This window comes from Populus euphratica, unplaced genomic scaffold (genome assembly GCF_000495115.2).
Source record: "Populus euphratica unplaced genomic scaffold, PopEup_1.0 scaffold9.1, whole genome shotgun sequence".
Lineage (NCBI taxonomy): Eukaryota > Viridiplantae > Streptophyta > Magnoliopsida > Malpighiales > Salicaceae > Populus > Populus euphratica.
The window spans coordinates 1,418,174-1,443,484 of record NW_011499857.1 but is presented as its reverse complement, the minus strand read 5'-3'; the positions used below and the strand labels follow the sequence as shown (position 1 = coordinate 1,443,484).

The following is a 25,311-nucleotide window of genomic DNA, read 5'->3' as shown; positions in this document are numbered from 1 at the left end:
TTTTGCTCTTTCCTTCCCCAGATTTTATGGTGCATGTATGATTTAAACATTTCTTTCTCAATGCGTCTTATGATTGGACTCCAAGTTTTTGTTTTCATGGGAATGGATCTTAAAAGTATCCATTTGTAGAGCCGACACTCGTCGTTTAAGGTTTAGTTTTTGAGACACGATGGACAGTGAATTTTTTCTATGTCGAAGGTGAAGAGGATCAACTTCAAGAAGTATGAGCTTGAGGCTCTATTTTCTTTGAAAGGTGGCAAGATGGAGTGGAGATTCCGAGAGTTGCTGTGAGGTGTTGGGAGTTGGGACTTCTTTTTTTTGTCTCTTTGACTTTGGTTTTACTACGGAGGAGTTACGTCCAACGGTGGAGAAATTTTGTTATTTGATCATTCAAGTGAGGTTATTTGCCCACCTCCTCTGGACGGCGTCAACGACTCAGCTGAGCTCTCTGGGTTCAACCGCGGGAAAAGTTTTGGATATGATACGAGGTTGTAAGAGTAGGCCTGTGGGCTTAGTGATAACACCATGGATACCAGGTGTCTCGTGAGCACAAATTTAGCCTTTTAATTTGTTTTCTATTGGCATGGTTTCAAACTTGTCCCGTTTTTTTTTAAAAAATCATTTTAAAGTTTTATTAAAAATGAATTTTTAAAAAAATTGATGCATTTTCAAGTTTGAAAAACAATATTTATTATATTATCATCTTTTGATATTATAAATATTAATATAATAACATTAAAGAATCAAAATTTATTAATCACAATTTTCATTTAATTTATTATAAAATAAAAATGCACACTTATAAAAACCTTTAAAAAACGTGTTTCTTTTAATATAAAATATCCAACTTTTTATTTTTTCTCATTTATTTACAAACTACACCCAACATTGTTTCTCTCTTCAAAACTCATCTCTCTGTTCCCCCTCTAAATTTAGGTCGATTTCTCTTCAAGTTAGGTTGTTTTTTTTCTCTTCTTTAGCTTCGTCATTGGCGATTAATGGTGTCGCTTCAGTTGGGCTTGGTCCATAGGTGTGGATGGCTTGGTTTTGGTGTTGCAAGTTTAGTGGGGTTGTCTTGGTGCTACGTGGTGGTTACTGGACACTGGAAGTGGGTTTTGTGCTAGTGGCAATATTCCTGGTTTGAGCGTGGTTGCGGATGGGTGTGAGGTCAGTAGTGTGGGGTCTGGCGGTGCTGTACAAGTTCGGAACTGGTGGTGGATGAGGGAGGGGGTTGTTGACAGGTGATGGTGGACTATAGTGATGGTGATGATGGTTGGCTTTGTTGGGTCGGTGGTGTGCTGGTGGTGGCGTAAAGAGTGGTGCGTTGGTGCTGCTTCAGTCGGGGAAGTTTTCAAATCGGAAATTAGAAGTTGAAAAATAGCAGTGGCACTCACCACTCAAACTTTTGTTCAATGTTTTATTGTTATATCCTCTCGTCAAGGACTAGCTAGTTTTGTTACAAGAGCCAACGTAATATCTTCAGATTTTTTATCTCTTCTAAAAGCCATTGCTCTCGAATTGATTCCTGAAAAAAAAAAAAAAACAAAGCGACGTGCTAGAACTTTTTAATTTACAAAATCCTTGCGCTCTGCAAGTAGTATGTAAATTATTATCAATTATATCAACGGTAACATGCAAGCTATAATTTCTTTAAAGTGATAGAGATAAAAGCGACAGAAAAAAAAATGATTGTGGGATTTGCATGAATTTCATGTAAAAATCTCAAAAAGATAACTTTTAACGAAATTTCATGCAGCTGCAGGACAGCCTCTAAACCAGACATAAAAACTCGTTTTCTTTTGCCTCATGCTTCAACATGTCTGCGGTGCTTGCAGTGCACAGAGTTGGCAAGCCTACACGGGATCTCGTGCCGATAGGTGCAAAATGTGAGATTTGAACAGGTGTTACCGTATTCCAACCAAACTACAAGATTTGTTTTTTCAACTAATTATCTAAGATGTAAACAGGAATTGTGCTTTTCACCTTCCAAAGAACTCCATGCATCCGGATTAGACAAACAACACCACAAATCACAGGCATACGGAGCACAGGTTTTTTAACACCTTTTTTTTTTTTTTCCCATCCTTGTGCACATCAGTTGAACTGCTTGCAATCACTTCTTGTCACACACAAGAAAACACAAATTGGAAATCATTAATTTGTAGCCTTTTCTTTTCGCGCACAAGACTGAAATCATCATGTCAATCATAAATGGTGTCTCTTTTGACCCCGAAAAGGTTCCCACGCTGCGTGGGGGGAGGCATGCACAATAACAATGGGACAAAAATTATTTTCAGAAATTCGCTGCTCGTGAAAAAGGAGTAGGTGCACGTCCGGAAGGTAGCAATCAGTGACAAAAAAACGAGGTTTTTTCTGTACTAACATATGCTAAAAAGATATTTGACAAACTATTACAATTTCATAATAGTTTGTTTTTTTAAATGACACAGCTAATGAGTTGTGTTATTGAAAATGATGTAATCTATTTTTTTCTTAAATATATAAAAAAGCTTCGTTGTTCGAGAAAGCGTAACCATTTACAATTTTTGATACTATATTATTCCCAACAACATATACATTAAAAATCTTTTTAAAAAAAAATCAAAAAGTTATATTATTTCTAGTAGCATAACTTTTTGAATATATATATATATATATATATACATATACATTAAAAATCTTTTTAAAAAAAAATCAAAAAGTTATATTATTTCTAGTAGCATAACTTTTTGAATATATATATATATATAAAAGTAGTTACGTTGTTTCGAATAACACAATCTTTATATTTAAAAAATAATAATTTGTGGTTACGCTGTTTTGAGAATATATAGGTTGCATTGCTATGTTTTGAACAGTGTAGCCCATAGATTGTGTTATTTCTAGTAGTGCAATCTTATACAGGTTGTACTACTTCCAACAATGCAACTCAGGATCTATGCTGTTTTTTTCAAATGTTTTTTAGATCATGCTAGTATGTCAAAAGTGTTATGCCAACAATAATGTCATGCACATGATGGGCCACACTTACAGTTGCTCCTATGGCTTTGAGGGCTGCAATTCCTTGCCGATGAGCAAGGTTCAAGCTATCGTTTGGCATCTTCCTGCCGTAAACTTTGTTCCCCACTAATTTGTTCGAAAACAATCTAACCTCAAAAACCATCCCCCCTCTACCTCCCTTCTCCCACTTTCTCTGCGAACCAACTTTGTCAAAGAAAAGTTGACAGGAGAAACTACGCTTTGCCTGCTTGTTGGGAGGGGGGGCACGCATCCTGAGAGGGTTTTTTTTATTCTGACACCCGCACTTGGGAAATCCAAACTCCACCCGTAGGTCACAAGAACTATATCTATAGTGACATTAAATTTAATGCAGCATTATACGTTGACTTTGATCTCTGTTGTGAAAAACAGACAAGAAAGTTACATATTCCTTACTGAGAAAGCAACTAGTTTGGCTGATCTTAGGAGATCGATAAAATTAACAAAGAAGGGTATAACTAATAAGCTTTGAGTTAGTGAATCTTAATAGGCTTATTTTGTCTCAAGTGACGAATATATATATCTGTTTACAAGTAAGAAATTAACAAGAATTATTGGTATCAAAACGGCCAGGAGCAAGCTCTCCAAACAGAAAAGGTTCACGTCCAATGTATATATATTTTGTAATTTTATCGTATGAACTTTATATGCACATGCAAACAATTAAGCGTGAGCATCATATTATAATGACCGAATGCTTCTGAATGCCACAAGCAGACAGTCCCTCAACCACTCGGTCAAACGAACGACCACCCATTTTTATTTAGTTAATTTTGATGCCTTGTGGAACAGTTTAGTCGAGTTCGAAACTGTGATGTTCTTATATGATATGAAGTAGCATATTTATAGCACTTAATCATGAACAGGGAATGGTTTAATTATGGCGTAATCACAGTTAGGTTAGGACGACAATGTAATTAGTCTTGTAAATAAAGTAATTGGATTGGCAGAGACACGGTCCTCCGCCCGCGTCGTCAAGAAAAGAAAACATATGTATATGGTCGGCAGCACACCACGTCAAAACACGGTTAAAGTGTCCAAAATTCAAGTCTCGGGACTCTTCTGGGCGGCACGATGTCGATCACTTGTCCCTTGTAACTTGGAAAAAATCGTACGTGCAGCTAATATTGCTGAATCTGGGCACCCAAAAGCAGCTAGTTGCTGGAGTACTTGAGAGCAAGCCGTGTGAAGAACGTGTTATTTCATGTATTTTCCTTAGTCTCCTGCAACTTGATCAGTGTGCTCCCATGATAGTACTCTTGTGCGATGGTAACTATGTGTGAGTTCCTTCTAAGAAGTCCCTCTCAAAATAACATCCCTCTACATGGTGCGAGTAGAAAAGGGTTTTGTAATATTGCTAATTTCGTAGTAGTTTATGTAATATTTTAAAAAAAAAGAAAAATAAACAAAACAGAAGAAAAATTAAAAGAAATCAAATTAAAATAAAAAAAAACCAAAATTTCATTACTAATTTAAAAAATATTAGTTTGAGTATAATTTATCTAGATAATAAAAATTGCAAGGGGATAGGGATCTTCACGGGAACTAGGCTAGTGACAAAGCTGACCAAATGGACCACCAAGGTTTGACAACAGCTTCTCGTATAATTGTTTAAGTCTAGTTATTTCAGACGGAAGCTGAGTCATCTCAATACTAAGTCAGGTTGTCTAAGTTTCAACTTGTTCTTGTACAATTACCTAGATGCTTGGATATCGAGAGCTCAAACCTGATTGTAAGGAACCAGCAATCAATATAATATGGTTTGTCATCTGTATATCCTTGACTGTAGTGTTTGAAATATTATAAATCTAATTTCTAAACTTATTCTTATACAATCACCTAGATGCCCGGAGATCAGGAACTCAAACCTGATTGTGAGGAACCAGCAGTCAATACACCATGGTCTGTCATCTGTATATACTTGATCGTAGTGTTTGAGATGTCATAAATCTAGATAATAAAAATTGCAAGGGGATAGGGATCTTCACTGGAACTAGGCTAGTGACAAAGCTTGAGTACAATTTAAAAAATATTAGTTTGAGTACAATTTATCTAGATAATAAAAATTGCAAGGGGATAGGGATTTTCACTGGAACTAGGCTAGTGACAAAGCTGACCAAATGGACCACCAAGGTTTGACAACAGCTTCTCATATAATTGTTTAAGTCTAGTTATTTCAGACGAAAGCTGAGTCATCTCAACACTAAGTCAGGTTGTCTAAGCTTCAACTTGTTCTTGTACAATTACATAGATGCTTGGATATCGAGAGCTCAAACCTGATTGTGAGGAACCAGCAGTCAATATAATATGGTCTGTCATCTGTATATCCTTGACTGTAGTGTTTGAAATATTATAAATCTAATTTCTAAACTTATTCTTCTACAATCACCTAGATGCCCGGAGATCGGGAGCTCAAACCTGATTGTGAGGAACCAGCAGTCAATACACTATGGTCTGTCATCTGTATATACTTGATCGTAGTATTTGAGATGTCATAAATCTAATTTCTAAACTTGTTCTTGTATAATCACCTAGACGCTCGGAGATCGGGAGCTCAAACCTGATTGTGAGGAACCAGCAGTCAATACACTATGGTCTGTCATCTGTATATCCTTGATCGTAGTGTTTGAGATATCATAAATCTAATTTCTTAACTTGTTATTGTACAATCACCTAGATGCCCGAAGATCGGGAGCTCAAACATGATTGTGAGGAACCAGCAGTCAATACACTATGGTATGTCGTCTATATATCCTTGGTTGTAGTGTTTGAGATATCATAAATCTAATTTATATTAAATCTACCAAACAATCCAACCTCTAACAAAAAATCCAAATCGAATTCTAGATGGTTTGAAGGATTGTTCTTATATCTCTCTTGCAATCGAGTGTTATATGTTTCTTGAAAAAAAAAAGAAAAAATTATCAACAAGTTTAAAAAAATACTATCTTAAGGAAAAACTCGAGTCATTAGTAGAAACACAAATTAGATATGTTCAAAGCATATCTATAAAGACAACACAAACTCTTAAGTTATTACTAGAAAAGTAAATATGTATTTTTATTTATGGTAAGGCTAACTTTGGGCTTTATGACGTATGACCCATTATAAATTCTATATTCTTGCGGTGAAAAAACAAAGGTTTATCCATTATATTTTTCATGTTGTCCTTTTTTTTCCTTTTACATCCATATTCTGTGTTAAAAATATTTTCAAACATGTTTTTTTAATATGTAAGACGTCTAAATTATAGTGGAGGAGATTAGTCTTCCAATAAGAAAGCTCCCAAAAAATACTTTGTTTAACCTAGTTGTATGTCACACCAAAACTAGAAAACTTATGCTTAGCAAATTGAAAATAAAACACAGTGCCTTGTACTACGAGACAACATCATACAATTATTCACCCAATGGTGCTGACTGTTCAACATTCATTTCAACTCCAGCTACAAAGAAGTCATTTTGTTCTTCATGTACCTGTGATCAGCTAGCAAGAATCTTCCATGGCAATCAAAAAAATATATTTTACCATCATTTATTAGGGTGAAGGCTTTGTTATTTTTCACATGGTATGAATAAGCTAGTTTTTCATGCATACTCCAACTAAAAACCATTTCATACACAGTAGTTGATAGTCCACATTAAAATCCATATTAAAATTACCTTCATCTGAAAATTTTATTTACTCAAGACACCATACGTTAAAATCCTGAAAGACTATAATTACTTCAACTTATCAATCAATAGTGAAAGACAAACATCTATATTCCTACCTGGACTATTAAAATTGGATGATTGTACATAAAAACATGAACTTTGGCCTCATATATATCCATAGTGGTAATTTGTAAGCCATGAGCATCACTAGCAATAAGAATATGGTGCAGCAAATGGATTCAATTTGTTTGTAAATAACCTTACACATACGTTTCGTGGTTCCATTAAAAATTGAGGATGTACTATATTAAACTACTTCTAAGTTTCACCATTAAAAAGGTGCATCATGACTCCATCAATCGCTTCATATGAATGATGTCATGTTATATGTTCAATAATTTTGAAGACATGAATAACCTTTACAGTTTAAGAGTAATTAGAAAGTATCTTATTTTTTTATAAGCAATAAGAGACTTTCTCTTGCTAGTTTTGGGTTTATACCAAATATGCCTACAAGTTCAACACTCAATTAAATCTACATTTTCTAAGAAGTATAATATGCAGAAATTTAAATATATGTCAATTTTTTGGTATTTTAGGCTAAAGTATTTCATCATGGATTTGATAGCATAAAAACTCTCTTTCATTCTAATCCTTTGAGGTAAAATTCTTCTTGTCTATTTAATGAATTTATCGTAATCAACCTAACTCAGTCTATAATTTGACTTAATGATGAACACATATACAATAACTGATAATTTACTATGATTTGTGCATACAACTCATAATGATATCTCAGAATATTTCAAAAGACCAAAAAAATAGTTGTGTCTGTATTTCGTTTCTCATCTACAATTAAACATTCATTTATATCACCTAGATTCATTCTCTTTACATTCATAATCATACTCTTATAACGATTACTATTATCATCCATAATTTCATACACATTGTTAGAGCTAAAAGTAAACATAATCATCTTTTCTATCATGATCTTGTAAGGAAAATATGGTTCTCTATGTGCAGATCAACACAAGTATTTCTCTAAGAAATTTTTTATAAAAGATGCATCATGACAACATTAAGACAAGAAACTTTTTATTTTTATACCTCTTACATGGACATTTAATATCGCATCCACTATTATTTTTTGGATTAAATTGCATGTAATTAATAAAATTATCAACTCCATTACAATAATTCATCTTGCGCTGCCTTTCGAGTGAAACCCAATACATCCAAGAACAATCATCTATTACTTATATAAAACCTATATAGAATATTGATGAAAACATGTATTAAGTAGTAATGTGAACTAAACAAATTGTTAGTGCCTACCTAATTAGCTATCATTGATTTAATTCAAACTTATTCAATCTATTTTAATAATACCCTTAAATCATTATTAATTTTCTAAAAAAATTCAAATTCCTCCAAATTTACCTAAATTTTCAACTTAACATAAAATTAACAAAATATAAAACGTATTCATTAAATAAGTTATTATTTATTTCATTATAAAACACTTAAGTTACAAAATCAAACTCTATTTCATCAAATGACAAACACATATAATTTTTCAAAATCTCGAAAAAACTTTTATATAACATGTACAAATTATACATTTATACAACAAATCTCTATGGAAAAAAGCTATAAAACAAGTAAACACACAAACAAACTATATATACTAAATCAAAATGCTAAAAATAACATTTTAACAATGAGTTTCAACAAAAAAAAAGGTGGTTTTTCTTATTTGATGTGGTGAATCTTCAAAAAAAAAAAAAACTTAACCAAAACAAGAATGCTAACAAATTAAGTGATAAAATATCTGAATTTGTGATCATAGTAGCTTGATTTGTAAAAAAATAAGAGGGTGTTGTGTGTTGTTTTTTGCTGAATAAAAAGGAAGAATAAGAAGAAATGGAGTGGGAAAGGGGGGTCATCTGTCAAGTTATAACTTAAATATTTTAGATAGATTCACCTACAAGTATTAACAAATGACATATTTTCCCAGTAATTTTATCTAATAATGATATATTATTTTTTTATTTTTTTATTTTTAATTGTAATTTTCTTAGTAGTCCCTGACAAAAATTTTCTATTAGTAACTGCCAAAGAAATGGTGAGATAATATTCTATTGGTAAATGTCATTGTAGTGTATTGATAAAATTGTTTCCCTTAGTATATTTTTGTTTGTATTTGATAGTTTTTTTAGTATTGTAATTAAAAATCAGGTTAGAAATATTTTTTTTATTTGATTTTTTTTCAAATAATCAAATATATGTCTGGTCAACTAGGTGATTTCATAATGCAATGTTATAGCGATGATTTAAGATTATGGTTGCCTCTCCCCGGATTGTATCTAGAGACACAGCGGGACATTATCATGACCCGGTGATCAGACATAACTAAAAAGACGTTTGAAGTTTAAGAAACATTTGTTGTTGTTTTTTAACCACTTTTGATTTTGTTGAAAAAAGAGGTGGAAAGATTCTAATAATCATCTCTTTTAATTTCCTGATACCGCGACACTCCTCTGTTGCTTCTTGGAGTTTACTTAAGAAATAGAGACATGATGAGGCATGCATGCCACCATTTTTTTTAAAAATGAAAAAACTGAGATGCTCTTACAAGCTTTTACCTGTTAACATTACAGTTCATCTCTCAAAGTCCTGTTAAAGTGGATCATTCACGTCATAGGTATGGAATTTACTTGATCTAGAATTTGAACTCCTATGATTAAGGAGACTTTTTTTTTTTTGGTGATATTCTCTTATTAAGCGTCTCACCATTGACATTAAAGTGCATATCTCAATTCTATCCAAAACAGATTATCCATATCAAAACTAGGAGATAAACGAAAATCTTATCATTCATATCAAAACCATGAATTTAACTCCACATAATCTAATTTAAAATTTGAATCCAAGTGATGGAGACCGTAAACGAAAGAGCACATGGAAATATTTTATATGGGGTGTGCAATGGAATAGTATAGCAATAATTAGGGAGAGGACTGAGAGGAATATATTATCTGCCAAAAGCTTTAAGGTTAAGCCAATTAGCCAAAGGAATTGTGAGTTTAGCAACTATTCAGTCAAATCAATATGGTCTTGATGCGATAGCACTTTTATCTGCTTGCTTTGCTCTTCTTCTTTTTTATTGTTTCGTGGGTGTATTTTGAAGGATATTGTCTGAGTTGATTTTTCGATTGCCATGCCTCATCTTAAATAAGTGAGGAGAGGAGCATGGCCAGAGAATTTTTTTGGTAGTTGAGTTGCTAGATCCATTCACGGCTCTGGTCCTATTTCAACTGGTACACGCAAAAACTGAGGCTAAAAATTGTTGAAAAAGATGGTGTCCTCCTTTTTTCCTTCATCTTCTTTAATATATATATATATATATATATATCAACAAATAAACACACCAACGTGTGGGAGAAACTCATGAAGGACTTACCGTGCACGCACCATGCTCCATGAGCCACGAGCCAGGCAATCGCTAGATAATTGAGGCATGAGCAACGCACGAGACCTGCTCTCTCTTCTACTTGCTTCGAATTCAAGGCCCGCTGCCTCTTCTACTTCGCGAATTGTTGGAGCAAAAATAATTAGCTAGATTTGAAAAGCTTGTTTTCTCCCCTAATTGGGAATACTTTTCTACACACTTCTGAAAGTTTCCTCTTTTACTAATGGACTTGAATTTATGAACAGTGCAACTGTTTGATTTGAAAAAAAAAAAAAAAGGAGGTAAATGTATGTGAAGAATTGTTTTTTTACTTTCGAAAAGTCCAAAGTAACTCCTCGTTGTCATTTGGAAAGGCAAAAACATTGAAAATCTTACAGGAAAGGCCCCTACCAATTAAACAAAGCACTTTTCAACAAAGTCAAAAAAAAAAAACCAGAAAAGAAGGAAAGAAGATAGGTTAGGTTTGGTTTCCATTCATTTTGTCACTTCCTAGTCCCTCGCTGTTAAGCTTTCTCATTTCCACCTTAGTTTTACTGTATCTTTGCTAAGACTCAGTCTCTCCCTCTCTTTGACAATTCCAGAGTGAAATCCTCTATTTGTGACAACTGTCACGATTTAGGAGCTCTCCTCTTGTTCTCTTCTCTTTGTGTTCCTTGTCCTCGCCACTTCCTCTCCCTTGGACTCTCTATATAAAACGCACTTACCACCTTTGAATCCCATCATGCACGATCTTACAAGCCAACCAATAATGATGATTGATTCAAGCCCACCTCTTCTACACCATTATGGAGAGCTTACACGCCTCCCACCCCAAATTCCTACACTTGAATGCAATGACCTCCCAAGTGGTGCTGTTGTCATGAAGGAATATTGCCAACTCCCATTGATAGACCTCAGTTGTCTAAATAGCACCAATGAAAGGGAACGGCTAGCTTGTGCTGAGGCTATATGCAGAGCTTCGTCGGAGTGGGGATTCTTCCAAGTAGTGAACCACGGTATAAGCCCCGAGCTAGTTCGGAATATGAGGAGGGAACAATTCGAGTTGTTCCAAACACCTTTTGATAAGAAGGCTACTTGTGGGGTTTTGAACAACTCTTATAGATGGGGAACCCCAACAGCTACTTGTCCAAGGCAATTCTCTTGGTCTGAAGCTTTCCACATTCCTCTCTCGAGAGTTTCTGAGCAAGCTTGCTATGGGGAGTTTAGCTCTTTAAGGTACTACTCTATTTTCGCTATGTCCTAATTTGGTCTCTCCACCAGTTTGCCTCTAGAAATAAACTTGAACAGTACAGCTCTTGACTTGCAAAGCCTACGTCCTTGACTAGCTCTGTCATCTTTTTCTCATAGACAGTCACCAAAACTTTAACGTTTGGTTTCAATTCAATCTCAAGTCTAAAAGAGTTTCATGCGCTCTTCTCCCTACATGGTCAGGAAAAAAAACTTCATTTTCCCAAGTGTACAACCCCAAGCACCATGTTCTAGTCCCCGTGTTTTGTTACCACCTACAACGTAACCAAGCAATTAAAATATAAAGTATCTTGATTAGCTTCAGAAGCCTTCCTAACAGCCACTGAAATCACCGTTTCTTCTAAGATGCCTATGTAATTATCTGGTAGCTAGTTTCGAATTAACTTGATGGCTTGTATCAACAGGGAAGTGATGATGGAATTTGCAGCAGCAATGTCAAAGCTAGCAAGGGTGCTGGCAGGGGTCCTGGCAGAAAATCTAGGCCACCCAAGAGGAGTGTTTGACAACATTTGTCAAGAAATCAATTGCTTTCTTCGGTTGAATCGCTACCCGGCCTGCCCAATATCCTCAGAGATTTTTGGCTTGGTGCCTCACACTGATAGCGATTTTCTAACAATCCTTTCTCAAGATGAAGTTGGAGGGCTGCAACTTATGAAAGATTCCAAATGGGTAGCTGTAAATCCGAATCAAGATGCTCTTATCGTCAACATTGGAGATCTTTTCCAGGTAAAATTCAAATTCTATATTCAGTTCTCATTAGCCTGCATTTCAAAGCTAAGATTAGACAGAGTGTCCCATGTAACTAATTAAAAAATGCCGAATTGCCTGCTTTTGTTCGTGGACGTGGACATGAAGACTCACAGCAACGATAATATTCTGATGATTGTTATTATAATTGTACATCAACCCAACCCTTGTGCTACCAGCCTAGTTCATCGTATTTTGACATATAATTTTTGTCCGACTTGCCTAAGCCAACCTCGTTATTGAATTTGAAATCCTAGAATATTATAAAGTTCGCATCTGATGTTGCATATGATTGTTAATTTGTCTACTGTAAATGCGAATATCAGGCATGGAGCAATGATGTCTACAAGAGCGTGCAGCATAAAGTCGTGGCTAATGGAAAAATGGAGAGATATTCAATCGCCTACTTTCTGTGCCCCTCTTATGACTCATTGATAGGCAGCTGCATGGAGCCTTCTATATACAGAGAATTCACTTTCGGAGAGTATAGGAGCCAAATCCAAGAAGACATCAAAAGAACGGGCCGTAAGATAGGCCTTCCAAGATTTCTACTTTAACACATATCGTCGATAAAAAAAGATGTTCAGCGTTTAGGTATCAAAACACAAAATCCGAAGCAGCTGAATAGAAAGGCAGGAAAGAACTAAACCAAGGCAGTTTGATCAAAAAGACCGAAGTCCACCAATTGTCACATATGTTCATATTGACTCGTCATTGACTCAAACAAGAAAAGGAGAAATATATATATATATATATATATATATATATATATATAACATGTATGTATATTTATTATGCATGTTGAAGTCGAGTCTGATTCTGCTAGTTTGTGCATGGATGTGGTCAAGGATGGAGCTAAGAATTTTTTCTGTCCAAGACTATTAAATAAATATATAATTTTTAAAAAAATTAATTATTAACTCATGTACATAAATTTTTAAAGTTAACAATAAAGTTTTAGTTCAAATACATTACCCAAAATATTAATAAATAAATTTGAAAGCATATAAAATTAAAATGAAAGTAAAAATAAACCCACTATTAAAGTTATATCCTTTGATGTTTTGTGAATTATAATTCTTCTATAATCAAATCTGAATTGATAGTGTAACAACCTCTTAATCGAAATAAAATAACAATCTCATGTCAACTAGAAAATAAAATAATTAAAATTTTTTCCTCTCTCAATTCCTCCTTCCTTCACTTGATTCTTCTTTATATTAGTGTTTTATAAGTTTGATTTTGTAATTTTACAAGGTTATTCTCTCACCTTTTTTTTCTTAGATTTTTTTATATTTTTTCTTAAAGTTATATCCTTTGATGTTTTGTGGATTATAATTCTTCTATAATCAAATCTGAATTGATAGTGTAACAACCTCTTAAACGAAATAAAATAACAATCTCATGTCAACTAGAAAATAAAATAATTAAAATTTTTTCCTCTCTCAATTCCTCCTTCCTTCACTTGATTTTTCTTTATATTAGTGTTTTATAAGTTTGATTTTGTAATTTTACAAGGTTATTCTCTCACCTCTTTTTTCTTAGATTTTTTTATATTTTTCCCTTTTCTCTTTTTCTCTATCGCCCTTTTCTTCTTCTTTTTTTCCTATTCTGTTTTTGCTCAGTCGACAACATATAAAAAAAAAGAGTTGATTTGTTTTATTTTTTTAATGGTAAATAATCATTTTACCCTTAATGAGTCGTTTTACTTTTATTTGATGGTTTTTTTTTGTTAGCACTACTAAATTATGTTCATTCTAAAATTTTAACTAGATTTTATTCAATATATTTTAAGATCCCTTATAAAATTTCAACTCAATCTGATGATCAAATTGAAAATTACTTCTAATAACGTAAAACTAGTCAAATTGTAATTTTTCATTAAATTTTTGAATATCTCCAAAAATTTTGAAATTTTAACCTAAGCTAGTGTATCATATTAAAAGACTCCATACAAATTTTCAGAATTTTTTAATAACTTAATCAAGAATTATAAAATTCTTTTAAATAAAATTAGTTAAAAAAATATTAATAAAATTTTAACCTAAACTATAGCACACCCAAACCTTTAACTTCAACTTGCCTCCGCACCTTGGATGTAGTTAAGCCCTTGAGTTTATTCTTCAGTTTGTTAAGCAAAGGCTCGGACCCGAGGAGACCATTCCAGAAATAGTTCAATAAATTGTTCAAGATCTTGTAACCAAGTGGCCCATCAACGGCCCACTCTTATAAGTGATTTTATTGCTTGGATTGACGAGCCTCCCCTAGAGGGTTGCTCTCTCCTAGTTAAGATTGTACCAATTTGTACTAGCTACCTTACGAATCTATATATATTGCTGCATATGTAGAACAGAAAAATATCGTGTTTCCTTTTCTTTTTCCTATTTTATATCATCTTTCCTGTGTGCTCCAAGGCTTAGATTATGAAAGAAAATCTAGGAGTACTGTTGTGGTAGTGGTAGAGCCTTAGAGGCTTGGACAACTGAAATTGAGATTGCCAAGATCACATATGCAATATGGAATATTTAGGTGTGAGGTTACCATTTCAAGTTAAACAAACACCATCATTAAAGTGGAAAATTGGGTCTGCAGAGGGGAAAATTCAAGAAAGGGGAAAGACGCCTCCAATGATTTTGACTAGAACACTTTCTGGCTGCAAATAACCATGTCTAAAGTGGAAATCACTAGTGTTTTAAACCATAGATACAGCCTATCTGAAAACATGAACCACATTCCCATGTACATCAGTAACAGCTGTGCTCGTACTAGCACTGTCCTGACCATGCTTCCATATTGCACTTTGTTTCAGAGTGGGAAACTTTTACCTAAAAAATTAGTTTCAGGCTCTGCCAATCTAAATTTGAGCATCTTCATATGGCGTTTTCAAACTACCCTGATTTGCACCTGTTAACTAACAATAATGCTCTCTCAAAGCTTTTCATGAATGACTTATATAGAACGCCGTGGCTTTAACTTCACAAGAAGCCACTACACCTTTTCTCTCTCAGCAGCAGGCAAAAACAAATTCTCCATGCTTGTCCTTGAATCATGCCACCCATTATTATTTATGTACTGCGAAGGCCTAAATTAATCATAGCCTTTTAGGTGAGAATGATCGAACTACAACTAGGTGCCGTTCACAACTTTTGTGATGAATAGAACCTCTGAAAACCTCGTCCCTGAGCTTTATCAACAACCAATCATTTAGAGTGCACTCAAATCCAAACTGCCTATAGCCCTCAAAAAAATCCTGCAAATATGCTTCATCTCAGGAGCACAATCCCACTTTTGCTCTTCTCAGACTCAGGCCATCACTTTGTTTCAAAGGTGCTGATTATAGCAGCAAAATATTGTTAAATTATCCTTTTAGAGATTGTTTTCTAAAAGAAAAGGAGGCAGATCTGAATAGGATTAAGAGGCAAGCTTTGTTGTCTAACCTTAACGAGGGAAGAAGAAATCAATTCAGTACGGTGACCATCTAAAGAATTACCTACTCACAGGTTCATACCAGACTGCAGTGAAAATCAAGAAGTTGTTCTTACATCCAATAAAGAGTCAATCAAGCAACACAAATAATCGCAAAAGAAAAGATCATGACCAGTTACACTAATAGTATATAAATAATTTACCTCTAAAATCAGGCAATTCACCATCCATCTGAGATCCCTTCTGCATGCACCATCTCTCATTGTTCCTCCAAGGCCCCAAATGCCCTAGTAAAAGCTTCACTGATTCAAATATATAGTTTGTGACCTACATGTCAAGGTCCTAAGGACATGGATAGAAGTGTGTGTGTGCATGAATGAGGTCCAGATAAGATTGCCACCAAAGTAAATGATTGTAGGCCAATCCTATACTAATCAACTTGACATTCATGCATTATTTTTCAGCTATCTTGCCATGCAACAAGCCTGGAATTTAAGATTGCAAGCAATCCTGTGTTTTTCATGGAATCTCATATTCCCAGGAATGTTATTGTGATGAATACTTCTAGACAATCTCCATCCAATGTTCTTTTACAGGCTTGAGAAGGAATATTTGGATTACAAGATAGTAATACCATATTTAATCAGAATCATGACACATCCTGACAGATCAAAAAACAATATAAATTAGACAATAACTTCATTGAGCATTCAAAGGCTTTGGGATTCCTAAGATGGTGGCATAAATGCAAGTCACCAATGCCAAATCATATTGTTATGTATGAACAAAGCTGTGGTCTAGCTCAAAACAGAAGTTAATTCTACAGTTGAAGACAGAAAACTTCATAACAAGTCAACAACCAAGTACCAGCTCTAGTAGAAATACAATCCTTTTATAATGATAATTCACAAAATACAGACAGGACTGTTATACGCATTCTTCAGTAGTTTCTACCATTTTTCATGTAAACATTCAGACTACTGAATAAAAAAAATGTCAGCAGAAAAACAAACCTGGGGAAATATCATCTGTAGTGAAGAGGTGATGGAAGTTTCCAGAGATTGCTTGCTTGATGGAAACAAATTGAGAGTATCACAGTAGCATCTCAATATTATGGCTTCCGGATAATTGATGGCTCCCCGTTAAGAAATTTGGATCTTTCAATCAGTCAAGCAACAAGGTAACCTTGTCTTTGAGAATGCTCTTCTTCATCGGGGGCGCCATTCCTCCTCCAACATCATTCTGACTTTTCTTTTTCCGCTCATATGCAAAAAAAATCCATATCCTTTGTTACAAATTCTGTCATCTTCCATCAGCTTCTTAAGCAAGGGACACAAAAACAGATCCAGCATATCATGTGCAGTATCCCCTGTCCTACTTGTGGAAATGATATTTTGTTCACTTACTAAATTCAGAGTTGAACTATAAGAAGCAGTGTTTCACAGCTAGCTGATATATGTTCGTCATCAGGAACAATGAGAGACTCTTCTAAATCATGCTTAGAGGAAGTTGCTGTTGTCAGTTGTCTTTGTAATTTACGTTCTCTACTTTATGTTTGCCTTTTCCTTGAATCCTCATCAACTTTGACATGCTGCATATAGATCATACCGTCTTGAGATCTTTTCACTCAAGAATATTAAAAATAAATAAAAACAGAAATTACTTTGTAAGAATCTTCGTACCTACCCTGGGATCAATCACCAAACACACCGCTTAAGCCCAGAAAAGAGTGTATCTTTAACGACACTTATGTTTCTTGATTGTGATTAAATATGATGAAATAGCAATTCAAGTTCACAAGTCGCTGTTGGCATGAACAATCATGCTATCCATCATCAGAATGGCTTCCGTTTTAAATGAAATTCTTCAACAATTCTTTAATTTGTAAAACATGGCATGCCACATTGCATTACATCCATCTTGAGTAGTAAATGAATCACCTCACCTCTTCGGCAATGCTTACTAAATCTTCATTTGACAGCTCCTCCTCTGCCTTACTTTTTGCTTTTCGCTTTCTCTTAAACCGATTTCTCGTTTTCTAGTTTATGACACTGTCAGTATCATCATTCAACTCTTTATTATCTGTATCTTGGTTTCCTTTCCTCCTCTTGGCTTCAAGTTTTGAATTCTTCGCCAAAGTCTTCTTCTTCTTCTTCGGGCTCGGCAGTGTCATCACAGTGCCTCTTCTTATTCTTCTTCTTCTTCGTATAATTATCATTGTTAGCAATTACACAAACACCGAGATCCAGTAGGTAAACGCCGTGGACTTTCCTCAACCATTATCTCGTTCTTTAGCCCTGGAAAAAAAAACAAAGAGATTCCGATTTCAAAATATTACTTGATCAGTATCCTCGGATTCACAGATTCAAAAGAAAATTCAAAGAGATTCAATCAGAAAAATCACATACCAGTGATTTGATGTATCGCCCCAAAAAAGAAATGAGCTTTGGAGGAAAAATGATATCCCACCAAGAAAATTCCACGATCCAATCAGAATCTTGCCTCGGTTTCCTTCCGTTTTCTATTATCAGTTGGATACTAGGATGTTTTATGAAAAGTTACGCTCTAAGATGGAGTTTGAAATGGTGGTAATAGTGGTATTTTATAGGGATTTTTACTAAAATATATTAAAATAATATTTTTTTATTTTTAAAATATTATTTTTTATATCATCTCATATTTAAATATTAAAAAATATTAAAAAATTAATTTTAAATTATACAAACATTTCTTAAAACACCTCCCGTGTTTATTTTGGTGGTTACTTCTACTTTTGAAGCAAACCATAAAAAAATCATGTGATAAATTATAAAATATAATTTACTGTTTAAAGAATCCAATATTATTTGTGTTTAAAACTCAGATTAATTGAGAGCAGTTTCAAGCTACTTTTTTTTTATACCAACTGTAAAGAGTTAATTAATTTATTGTGCACTCTTCACATTAACAGTAAAAAATATCTTCACTGTTTATGGCTAGTTTGAATTTAATCCAAACCTATAAAAGAATCAAAAAATTATTAAAGGATAAAATCTATAAAAAAAATAAAAACTTAATGGAAAAAAGGATGAAAAAAAGAAGAGATAACTCCTTCATTGTAGGTTTTACCCCTGTACTTAATATAAGAAATAATTTAAACACTATATTGAAGATTGAGGGCTTGACTTCATTTATTTGTTTTTACCTCATTTAAAACAAATGCAAGTGGATTATAAATCAGTATATCTAGTTTGAAAAACTGGTTAGATAGTTTTTTTAGTTTTAAAAACTAATTAACTAGCCTTGTTCATTCAATTCATGTTTTGTTTTTCATTTTTTAAATAGAAAAAGGAAAAAAAGTAAATATATGAAACGATTAATGAAATAAAAAAATCCTTCGAGTAAAATAATATTAATTTAACCATGATTGAAATTGTTTAGAATTTTAATTAATTAATATTTTAAACTAGAAGTATCATCTAATTTGCTTAACAAAACTAAACGGGATCATTTATGATCTACTAACCAAATGCTAGGAATAGAGCATCTAAGTATAAACTCTTGATAGATATCACTGGCCGCCACCACCAATGCAAGTACAGCAAGACTGTGTAGAATGTAATATTTTGTTTGTTTAATAGAAAATAATTTTTCAAAATAATTTTTAAAATTTGTATGTTTTTGTTTAACCTTATGAAAATTAATTAATAAAAAAATCAACTTAATTTTAGAAAATTATTTTATTTTTATTTAGAAGTTATGAAAGTTTTAAAAATATATTATTATTTATTAATTATATCAAATTTAATCTTTAATTTTTTTATTGTTATATATTTTTTATTGTAAGTATTTGTTTTATTCAATCTCACTATGTATTTTGTTGATTATCTTAAATTTAATTTAATTTGATTTTTATATAAATTTGATTTTTTAATTTTTTATTATTTATTTTTCTTTTATCATTTTATTAGTTAAAAAAATTTATCTATCATATTTAATTCATATTCTTTTAATTTCTATTTATTTATATTTAAAATAATTAATGAAATTATATATTTTTTAATTTCATTATCTTTTAACTTTTTTATATGTTAAATTTAGTTTTTATTATTTTAGTTTTTATTTATTTTATTTAAAATAATTTATAAAATTATTTTTTAATTTAATCCTCTAACTTTTTTATCTATAAATACTAGTCCTTGTTCTTTTAATAAATTTTTTAAAGAATACAAAATTACTGTTCAGTTTATTTTTTATAACTTAGCTAAACATTAAAAAATATTTTTTATTTTATTTTTTATGATATTATTAAATATTAAAAAAAATTACTTTGTAATAATTCACTTAAAAAAGAAACTATCCTCTAAAAGAAAAACTATTCTAACGCAAACAAACATGACTAGGTAAAAATATCCCTTTCTTGCGAACTGAAAATGCAGCCTGCAAACCTCTTTTTAACTCGAACATCTACAGGGTCTGAATTTATTAACAATATACTAAAAGGCGTGGGAAAACTACTGTAGCTTTCCCACGCCTTTCACTTTTTTATTTTTAATATATTACATTATTATAATTATTATATTATATTATAATCATATTCCCATCTTTAATATATTATATCGTATTATTATAATATATACTAAAAATTAAATGAAATGTTAAATTGATTGTTTTTTAATTTTTTTGTAGTTTTTCTTTTAATAAATTTTTTTTATCCTAGATTTGATGGGTTAGCCTGATTTAACGAGTTAATTTAATTTTTTTTTAATTAATTTTTTTATTTAGTTTAGTTTGTTAATGTTAAATTTTTTTATATTTAATTATCAGACTTTCATGACACGTATTTCAGGCTTGACGGGTTAACTTGGTTTGATGGGTTAATCCAGTTAATTTTGGGTAAACCCGTTAATTATTTTATTCTATTTGGTTATCAAACTTTCATGACACGAATCCTAAGTTTGAGAAGTTAATTCAGTTAATTTAAATTATTATTTTTTCATTAGTTTTTTCTTTCTATTGGTTTTTTTTCTTTGTTTTTTTAATTAATCTATTTAATTATCATACTTTTATGACACGAACTTGTAACCAAACCCACATCTAATACTTCAAGGTCTGGTGTTGCAGCTAGGTTTATTTAAACTTAAGCAATGTAAGTTTAATATTATTATTAATATTATAAATAGTATTCTTGGATCAAGCGTTGTTGTAGTTAAATCCAAGGTTTTTCAGTGTATTTTTGCAGAAAAACCTAACACTTTTAGATTTTAGTGTTTTTTTTTTATATTTTTCATGCAAGAAAAAAAATTAACCTGTGACGTATGCCTTTATTTTTTTTTCTTTTCTTTTTAAAGCTTTTTACCGTGAACAGCACGGTACAATCCAGAGTGAAAAAACTTATGCTTTTAGTTTATTTTTTTTGTCTATAGTTTCTTAATGTTAAAGTTTTTCTATTTAATTATCAGGCTTTCACGAAACGAATCTCGAGTTTGATGATTTAACCAAAATAATTCAGATTTTTTTCTTTTTTTCATTAGTTTTTTTTCCTTCCTGTAGGTATTTTTCTCTTTGTTTTTTCCCTTTTAATTAATCTTTTTTAAAAAATTTAGCTCATTAATATTAATTTTTTTTTATTTAGTTATCACACTTTTATGACACGAATCCTAGGTTTAATAAGTTAACTTTATTTGACGAGTTAATTCAATTGATTCTGATTTTTTTTCTTTTTTTTATTGGTTTTTTTAATTAATCTATTTAATTATCATACTTTTATGACATGACCTTGCAGTCAGACTTATATCCAATGATATTATGTCTGGTATTGCAACCAAAACCATTTAAACTTGAGTCATACATATTTAATGTTATTATTAATATTATAAATATTACTTTTAAGTTGGAATAGTTAAATTCAAGACTCTTGGATATAAATTTGCAAAAAAACTTAATATTTTTAAATTTTAATTTTTTAAATATTTTTTATACAAAATAAATTGACCCGCAACATCAGGGTATATAACTAATATAATGCGAGAGTGCGTGCCTGCATGCGTGTGTATAATTATATATATAATGCCTATGGGCTAGAGCTCCCATAGAGAAGATTGTTGGTACAGCATCAGCACTTCTGATTTCTTTGTAAATTCAATCACAAAAAATACGAGGAAAATATACATACATCTCGATAATACAAATTATAAAATGTTTGGAAATGCATTCCAAAATATATTTCTGAAAAAAATTAATTTTTTTATATTTTAGATTATTTTGATATACTAATTTTAAAATATTTTTTAAAAATTAAAAAAAATATTTTAATATATTTTAACATAAAAAATATTTTAAAAAATAATTATAATCTCATCCCAAACAGTTGATGCTGACGATACGATCATCGTGTAAGCATGATCATAAGCCAAAAAACTGTTTTAACGTCAAGAGATTTTAAACACGATATCAGTCTCAATATCTCAGGAACAGGCAAAAGGAAGAGGTCTAGAAAAGAGATGCAGCCCGAATTGAAATTTGAATTCAAGCTTCTCTTTATCCACTGCCATAGTGGCGTGGGAATTCGAGGATTAAAAAAAAAACCAAGAAAAAAAATAAATAATTAAAAACTTAACAAATGACACTACACCGCTATTAGTAGGCGGTAGACAAGCAACCACCCAGAGTGTATTATAGCCATGGACAGAGCCCTAAAGCCGATTAGATCCCTCTGCTTCCTCTTCTTTACTGAGAAAATCTATTATAGCTACAAGATTTCGCTATAGGAGTATACACAAAACAAGGAAAATGGCATTATTTACAGCAGCATCCACGACACGGTTTTCTTCTACAAAGCAGCAGTCTGTCCACTTCAACAGCATTGACGGTCCAATCCCCACTCATAGCACGAGGGCAAATTTCCCACAAAAAAGAGCAATTGCTATGTCTACGAATCTCGCTGTTAAGGCTTCCTTCACCAAGGGAGGTACTGGAGTCTTGGAACGCCCCACTTTTGATCAATCCCAGTTTGACCCTTCTTCTCAAGCTCTCGAAGGTTTCTCTCATTTTCTTTCTTTATTTTCCCATATTTTCTCTTGGCTTCTTTTTTGTCAAATGTAATTTAATCCAATACTCCATGACAATATAACGCCTAAACGAAGGAGATAGTGTTTCTTGACGAGATTCGGCGATTTTATTTTATTTGTGAATGATGCACTTGATTTTTCATAATAGTAGATTTTGCCATTTTTTCGCCTTGAGCCCTTTGCTTACCCCCTCCTCATCCGATTGGTAAAGAAACATTAAAAACATCTCCTTGTCTACATGATAATGTTTTGATTTGCTCCCCATCTTGCTAATACTGTTGCTTTGTGCCTTTTTTTTTTCCTCCCTATTTTGGCTGAATTCAAGCATATTTTTGCTAGCATTCCTGTAATAGCTAGCATTCATGAAAGTGTTGGTGGATTATATTGCTAGTTTTTGGATTGTTTATTTGGTTTCTCTTTGTCGAAACAGGAGGGGATATCGGACGACTAAGGGATAAGAGAGGTGTTGGGAGTGGAGATAGCTATAGAGTCTTGCTAATTGATGATATTCGTCATTCTGAAAGGCTAGGTATGTAGTTTAAGTCTATTTCTCATTTTATGTATCCAAATAAAGATGGATTGGATACCCTTTAGAAGTATAGCGAGTTTAATTTATGATTTTTTTTTCTTATGGATAATGTAATTGTATGGATCCCGCTCTACTGCGTGCCCAAAGGTTATTCAAATGCTTAATTGAACAAGTTAGGTAGATGCGAGCATAAACTTTCCATGCTCTCAACTTCTAAGATTGTTAATTTTGATCTTTGTGAAGGCACATATATAAAGCTGCTTGAGAGTTAAAATGCTAGAAATCAGAAGTCAGCAGTTCATTGCAAATTGCCTTCTTCTTAGAATTGACCAAGTAGTAGGAAAAGTTGAAATATTGTATTCCACATTCTTAACTTACTGCTATGAGTGTTCATTTTTGTGTAGTTGCAAAGGTATTACCTCAATCTGTTCCATCAGTTACGCCCGATGATGCTAGAAAGCTATTTCACGAGTCACGAGAAAATGGCGTAGCAGTTGTTATAGTCACAGTTAAGGTATAATTCTTCCACTGCATCATATAAGTCATGTGCATATCTTGCTTCTTCGTAACTGGTTGAATGGTGTCATAAATGTCTACATGGTGATGCATAATAGTCTTTTGTATAATAATACACTGTCAGGATAAGCCTAAGGGTTGTCTAATCGAACAAACTTTAATATATCCTAATTATGTTTAGGACTCTTTTAATAACCAAATCTCTGGGCATCCTATCATGCTTTCAATGCAGGTGATTGTGGTACCGTGATAATATCTCACTTTAATATATGTGTGCGTGTGTGTAAAATCCAGCATGCTGGCCTCCTACATAACATGCAGATATTAGCAACCCTGTTGCAAAATATTGCCTTTGGCTCCGTTGTCATTCAGAAGCATACACAGAAGGGTGTGCCATAGCTGTCCTTAGTTTGCTGTATTATGAATAATAGGGCTCTTTTCATTTGGCATCGTACCGTGTAAATCAACAACTGGTATTCAGAGGGATTGCTTTTGTTGCTAAGCATATGGGTATAATTGTTGAGTTGCATGATTGGCCACAAAATATACTTGTTGACATGCTGGCCTCCGACATAACATGCATGATTGCATAATTATATAAGTGTTCTCGTGTAGATATTTTCTAAAACCACTTTTTAAACAATGCCATAACTTGATAACTGTTGTAGAAATCATAGGATACCCCAAAGGAATGAGGAATTACCAGCATTGTGATTTAAAAGATGTTCATCGATGTACCAGCACTCATATACACACAGCATTTAATCTCCTTTTCTTTTGACAAATCTATGTTGAAGAACTTATGTTACATTTGCTTTTATAGTTAAACCACATATTACCATCCTAACAAGACGACAGACTTAGCTGATGCACCTATAATGTGGAAATGCTATCTTGATGGCTGCTTTTAATGTGACAATGGAAAACATGTCTAGCACTAACCTTATGACTGTTGGTCCTACCTGTACTTGTTGGTGGATTTAGACAACCATGATTAGTGAGTTGCCTTGTTAAGCTATCTAATATGAGTAGTAGCTGAAATCTTGAATTTGGTGTACAGGAACATGCTGAGTTTTACTCCCAGATGATGATTCGCGGTGGATTACGATCAATCATTGAGCCAGAATCGAATACTGTGTAAAGTTGTCAGCTATAACCAGTATATGCGAAGGTGAAAGTTAAGGTTAAGGGAATTTTGGAAATTACATAGTTTTTCCTTTCCTCTTTCCAGAAAAAAAGGAGAAGGAAAATAAAAAGGTTTAAAAATTTGAGAAGAGGGAAGGAGATTCAGACACCAAGGATATGTACTACTAGTTCTTTAGAGGGGCTTAATTATATACTGTCTTCAAAACATGAACCAGTAGTTAAATTACGAGCATGGTGACTTATGTGATCAATGTCTCTTACCATTCTATTTTCCCCCACCACTTTGTATGTTAGCCATTTAAGGTTTGGTACGGTGAACCTGAAAATAGGCCGCTCGTCATCAGGCAGCAAGGTGGAGGTGCTTAAAATTTATTTGGACATACAGGCAAGCACTTAAAGATACTGTTGGATTCTCTGCTGGTGGTGGCATTTGCTTAACAGATGTTGCATAATATCCTAGTAGAATGACTGTTTTACTAA

At 32.7% G+C, this 25,311-nt stretch overlaps 2 protein-coding genes and 1 long non-coding RNA gene across 10 annotated transcripts; 2 read left to right on the top strand and 1 right to left on the bottom strand.

Moving 5' to 3' along the window:
• The first annotated feature begins 10,559 nt into the window (after nucleotides 1–10,559).
• On the top strand, nucleotides 10,560–12,933 carry LOC105123662 (gibberellin 2-beta-dioxygenase 8-like). The gene is made up of 3 exons (XM_011023356.1): nucleotides 10,560–11,385; nucleotides 11,823–12,144; nucleotides 12,492–12,933. Exons 1-3 carry the CDS (start codon nucleotides 10,892–10,894, stop codon nucleotides 12,720–12,722), a joined length of 1,047 nt encoding a protein of 348 aa, XP_011021658.1. The 5' UTR covers nucleotides 10,560–10,891; the 3' UTR covers nucleotides 12,723–12,933.
• Nucleotides 12,924–18,167, bottom strand: LOC105123663 (uncharacterized). 7 transcript variants are annotated; one of them, XR_841910.1, is made up of 7 exons: nucleotides 18,000–18,167; nucleotides 17,274–17,888; nucleotides 16,605–17,182; nucleotides 15,795–15,878; nucleotides 15,603–15,677; nucleotides 14,264–15,495; nucleotides 12,924–13,004 (listed from the first exon to the last, which is right to left on the bottom strand). It is a non-coding gene; the product is annotated as an uncharacterized LOC105123663 (long non-coding RNA). The 7 variants fall into 7 exon arrangements; XR_841907.1 differs by having other exon boundaries at nucleotides 15,603–15,878; XR_841911.1 differs by having other exon boundaries at nucleotides 14,264–15,878; nucleotides 16,605–16,842; nucleotides 16,998–17,182.
• Nucleotides 18,168–22,202: 4,035 nt separating this feature from the next.
• LOC105123660 (uncharacterized) lies at nucleotides 22,203–25,311 on the top strand. Of its 2 annotated transcripts, none has more exons than XM_011023354.1 (4): nucleotides 22,203–22,609; nucleotides 23,071–23,169; nucleotides 23,574–23,683; nucleotides 24,746–25,311. In XM_011023354.1, the coding sequence occupies exons 1-4, from the start codon at nucleotides 22,363–22,365 to the stop codon at nucleotides 24,824–24,826; spliced, it is 537 nt and encodes a 178-aa protein (XP_011021656.1). In that variant the 5' UTR covers nucleotides 22,203–22,362; the 3' UTR covers nucleotides 24,827–25,311. The 2 variants fall into 2 exon arrangements, with proteins under 2 accessions (XP_011021656.1, XP_011021657.1); XM_011023355.1 differs by lacking the exon at nucleotides 24,746–25,311 and adding an exon at nucleotides 23,918–24,280.

Bases quoted from the DNA above. Each gene is read 5' to 3' on its own strand.
- LOC105123662 (XM_011023356.1), top strand. From the start codon at position 10,892: ATGCACGATCTTACAAGCCAACCAATAATGATGATTGATTCAAGCCCA. The intron at 11,386-11,822 runs GTACTACTCTAT...TTGTATCAACAG, and splicing joins GGGGAGTTTAGCTCTTTAAG to GGAAGTGATGATGGAATTTG. The intron at 12,145-12,491 runs GTAAAATTCAAA...TGCGAATATCAG, and splicing joins ACATTGGAGATCTTTTCCAG to GCATGGAGCAATGATGTCTA.
- LOC105123660 (XM_011023354.1), top strand. From the start codon at position 22,363: ATGGCATTATTTACAGCAGCATCCACGACACGGTTTTCTTCTACAAAG. The intron at 22,610-23,070 runs GTTTCTCTCATT...TTGTCGAAACAG, and splicing joins TTCTTCTCAAGCTCTCGAAG to GAGGGGATATCGGACGACTA. The intron at 23,684-24,745 runs GTATAATTCTTC...TTTGGTGTACAG, and splicing joins TTGTTATAGTCACAGTTAAG to GAACATGCTGAGTTTTACTC.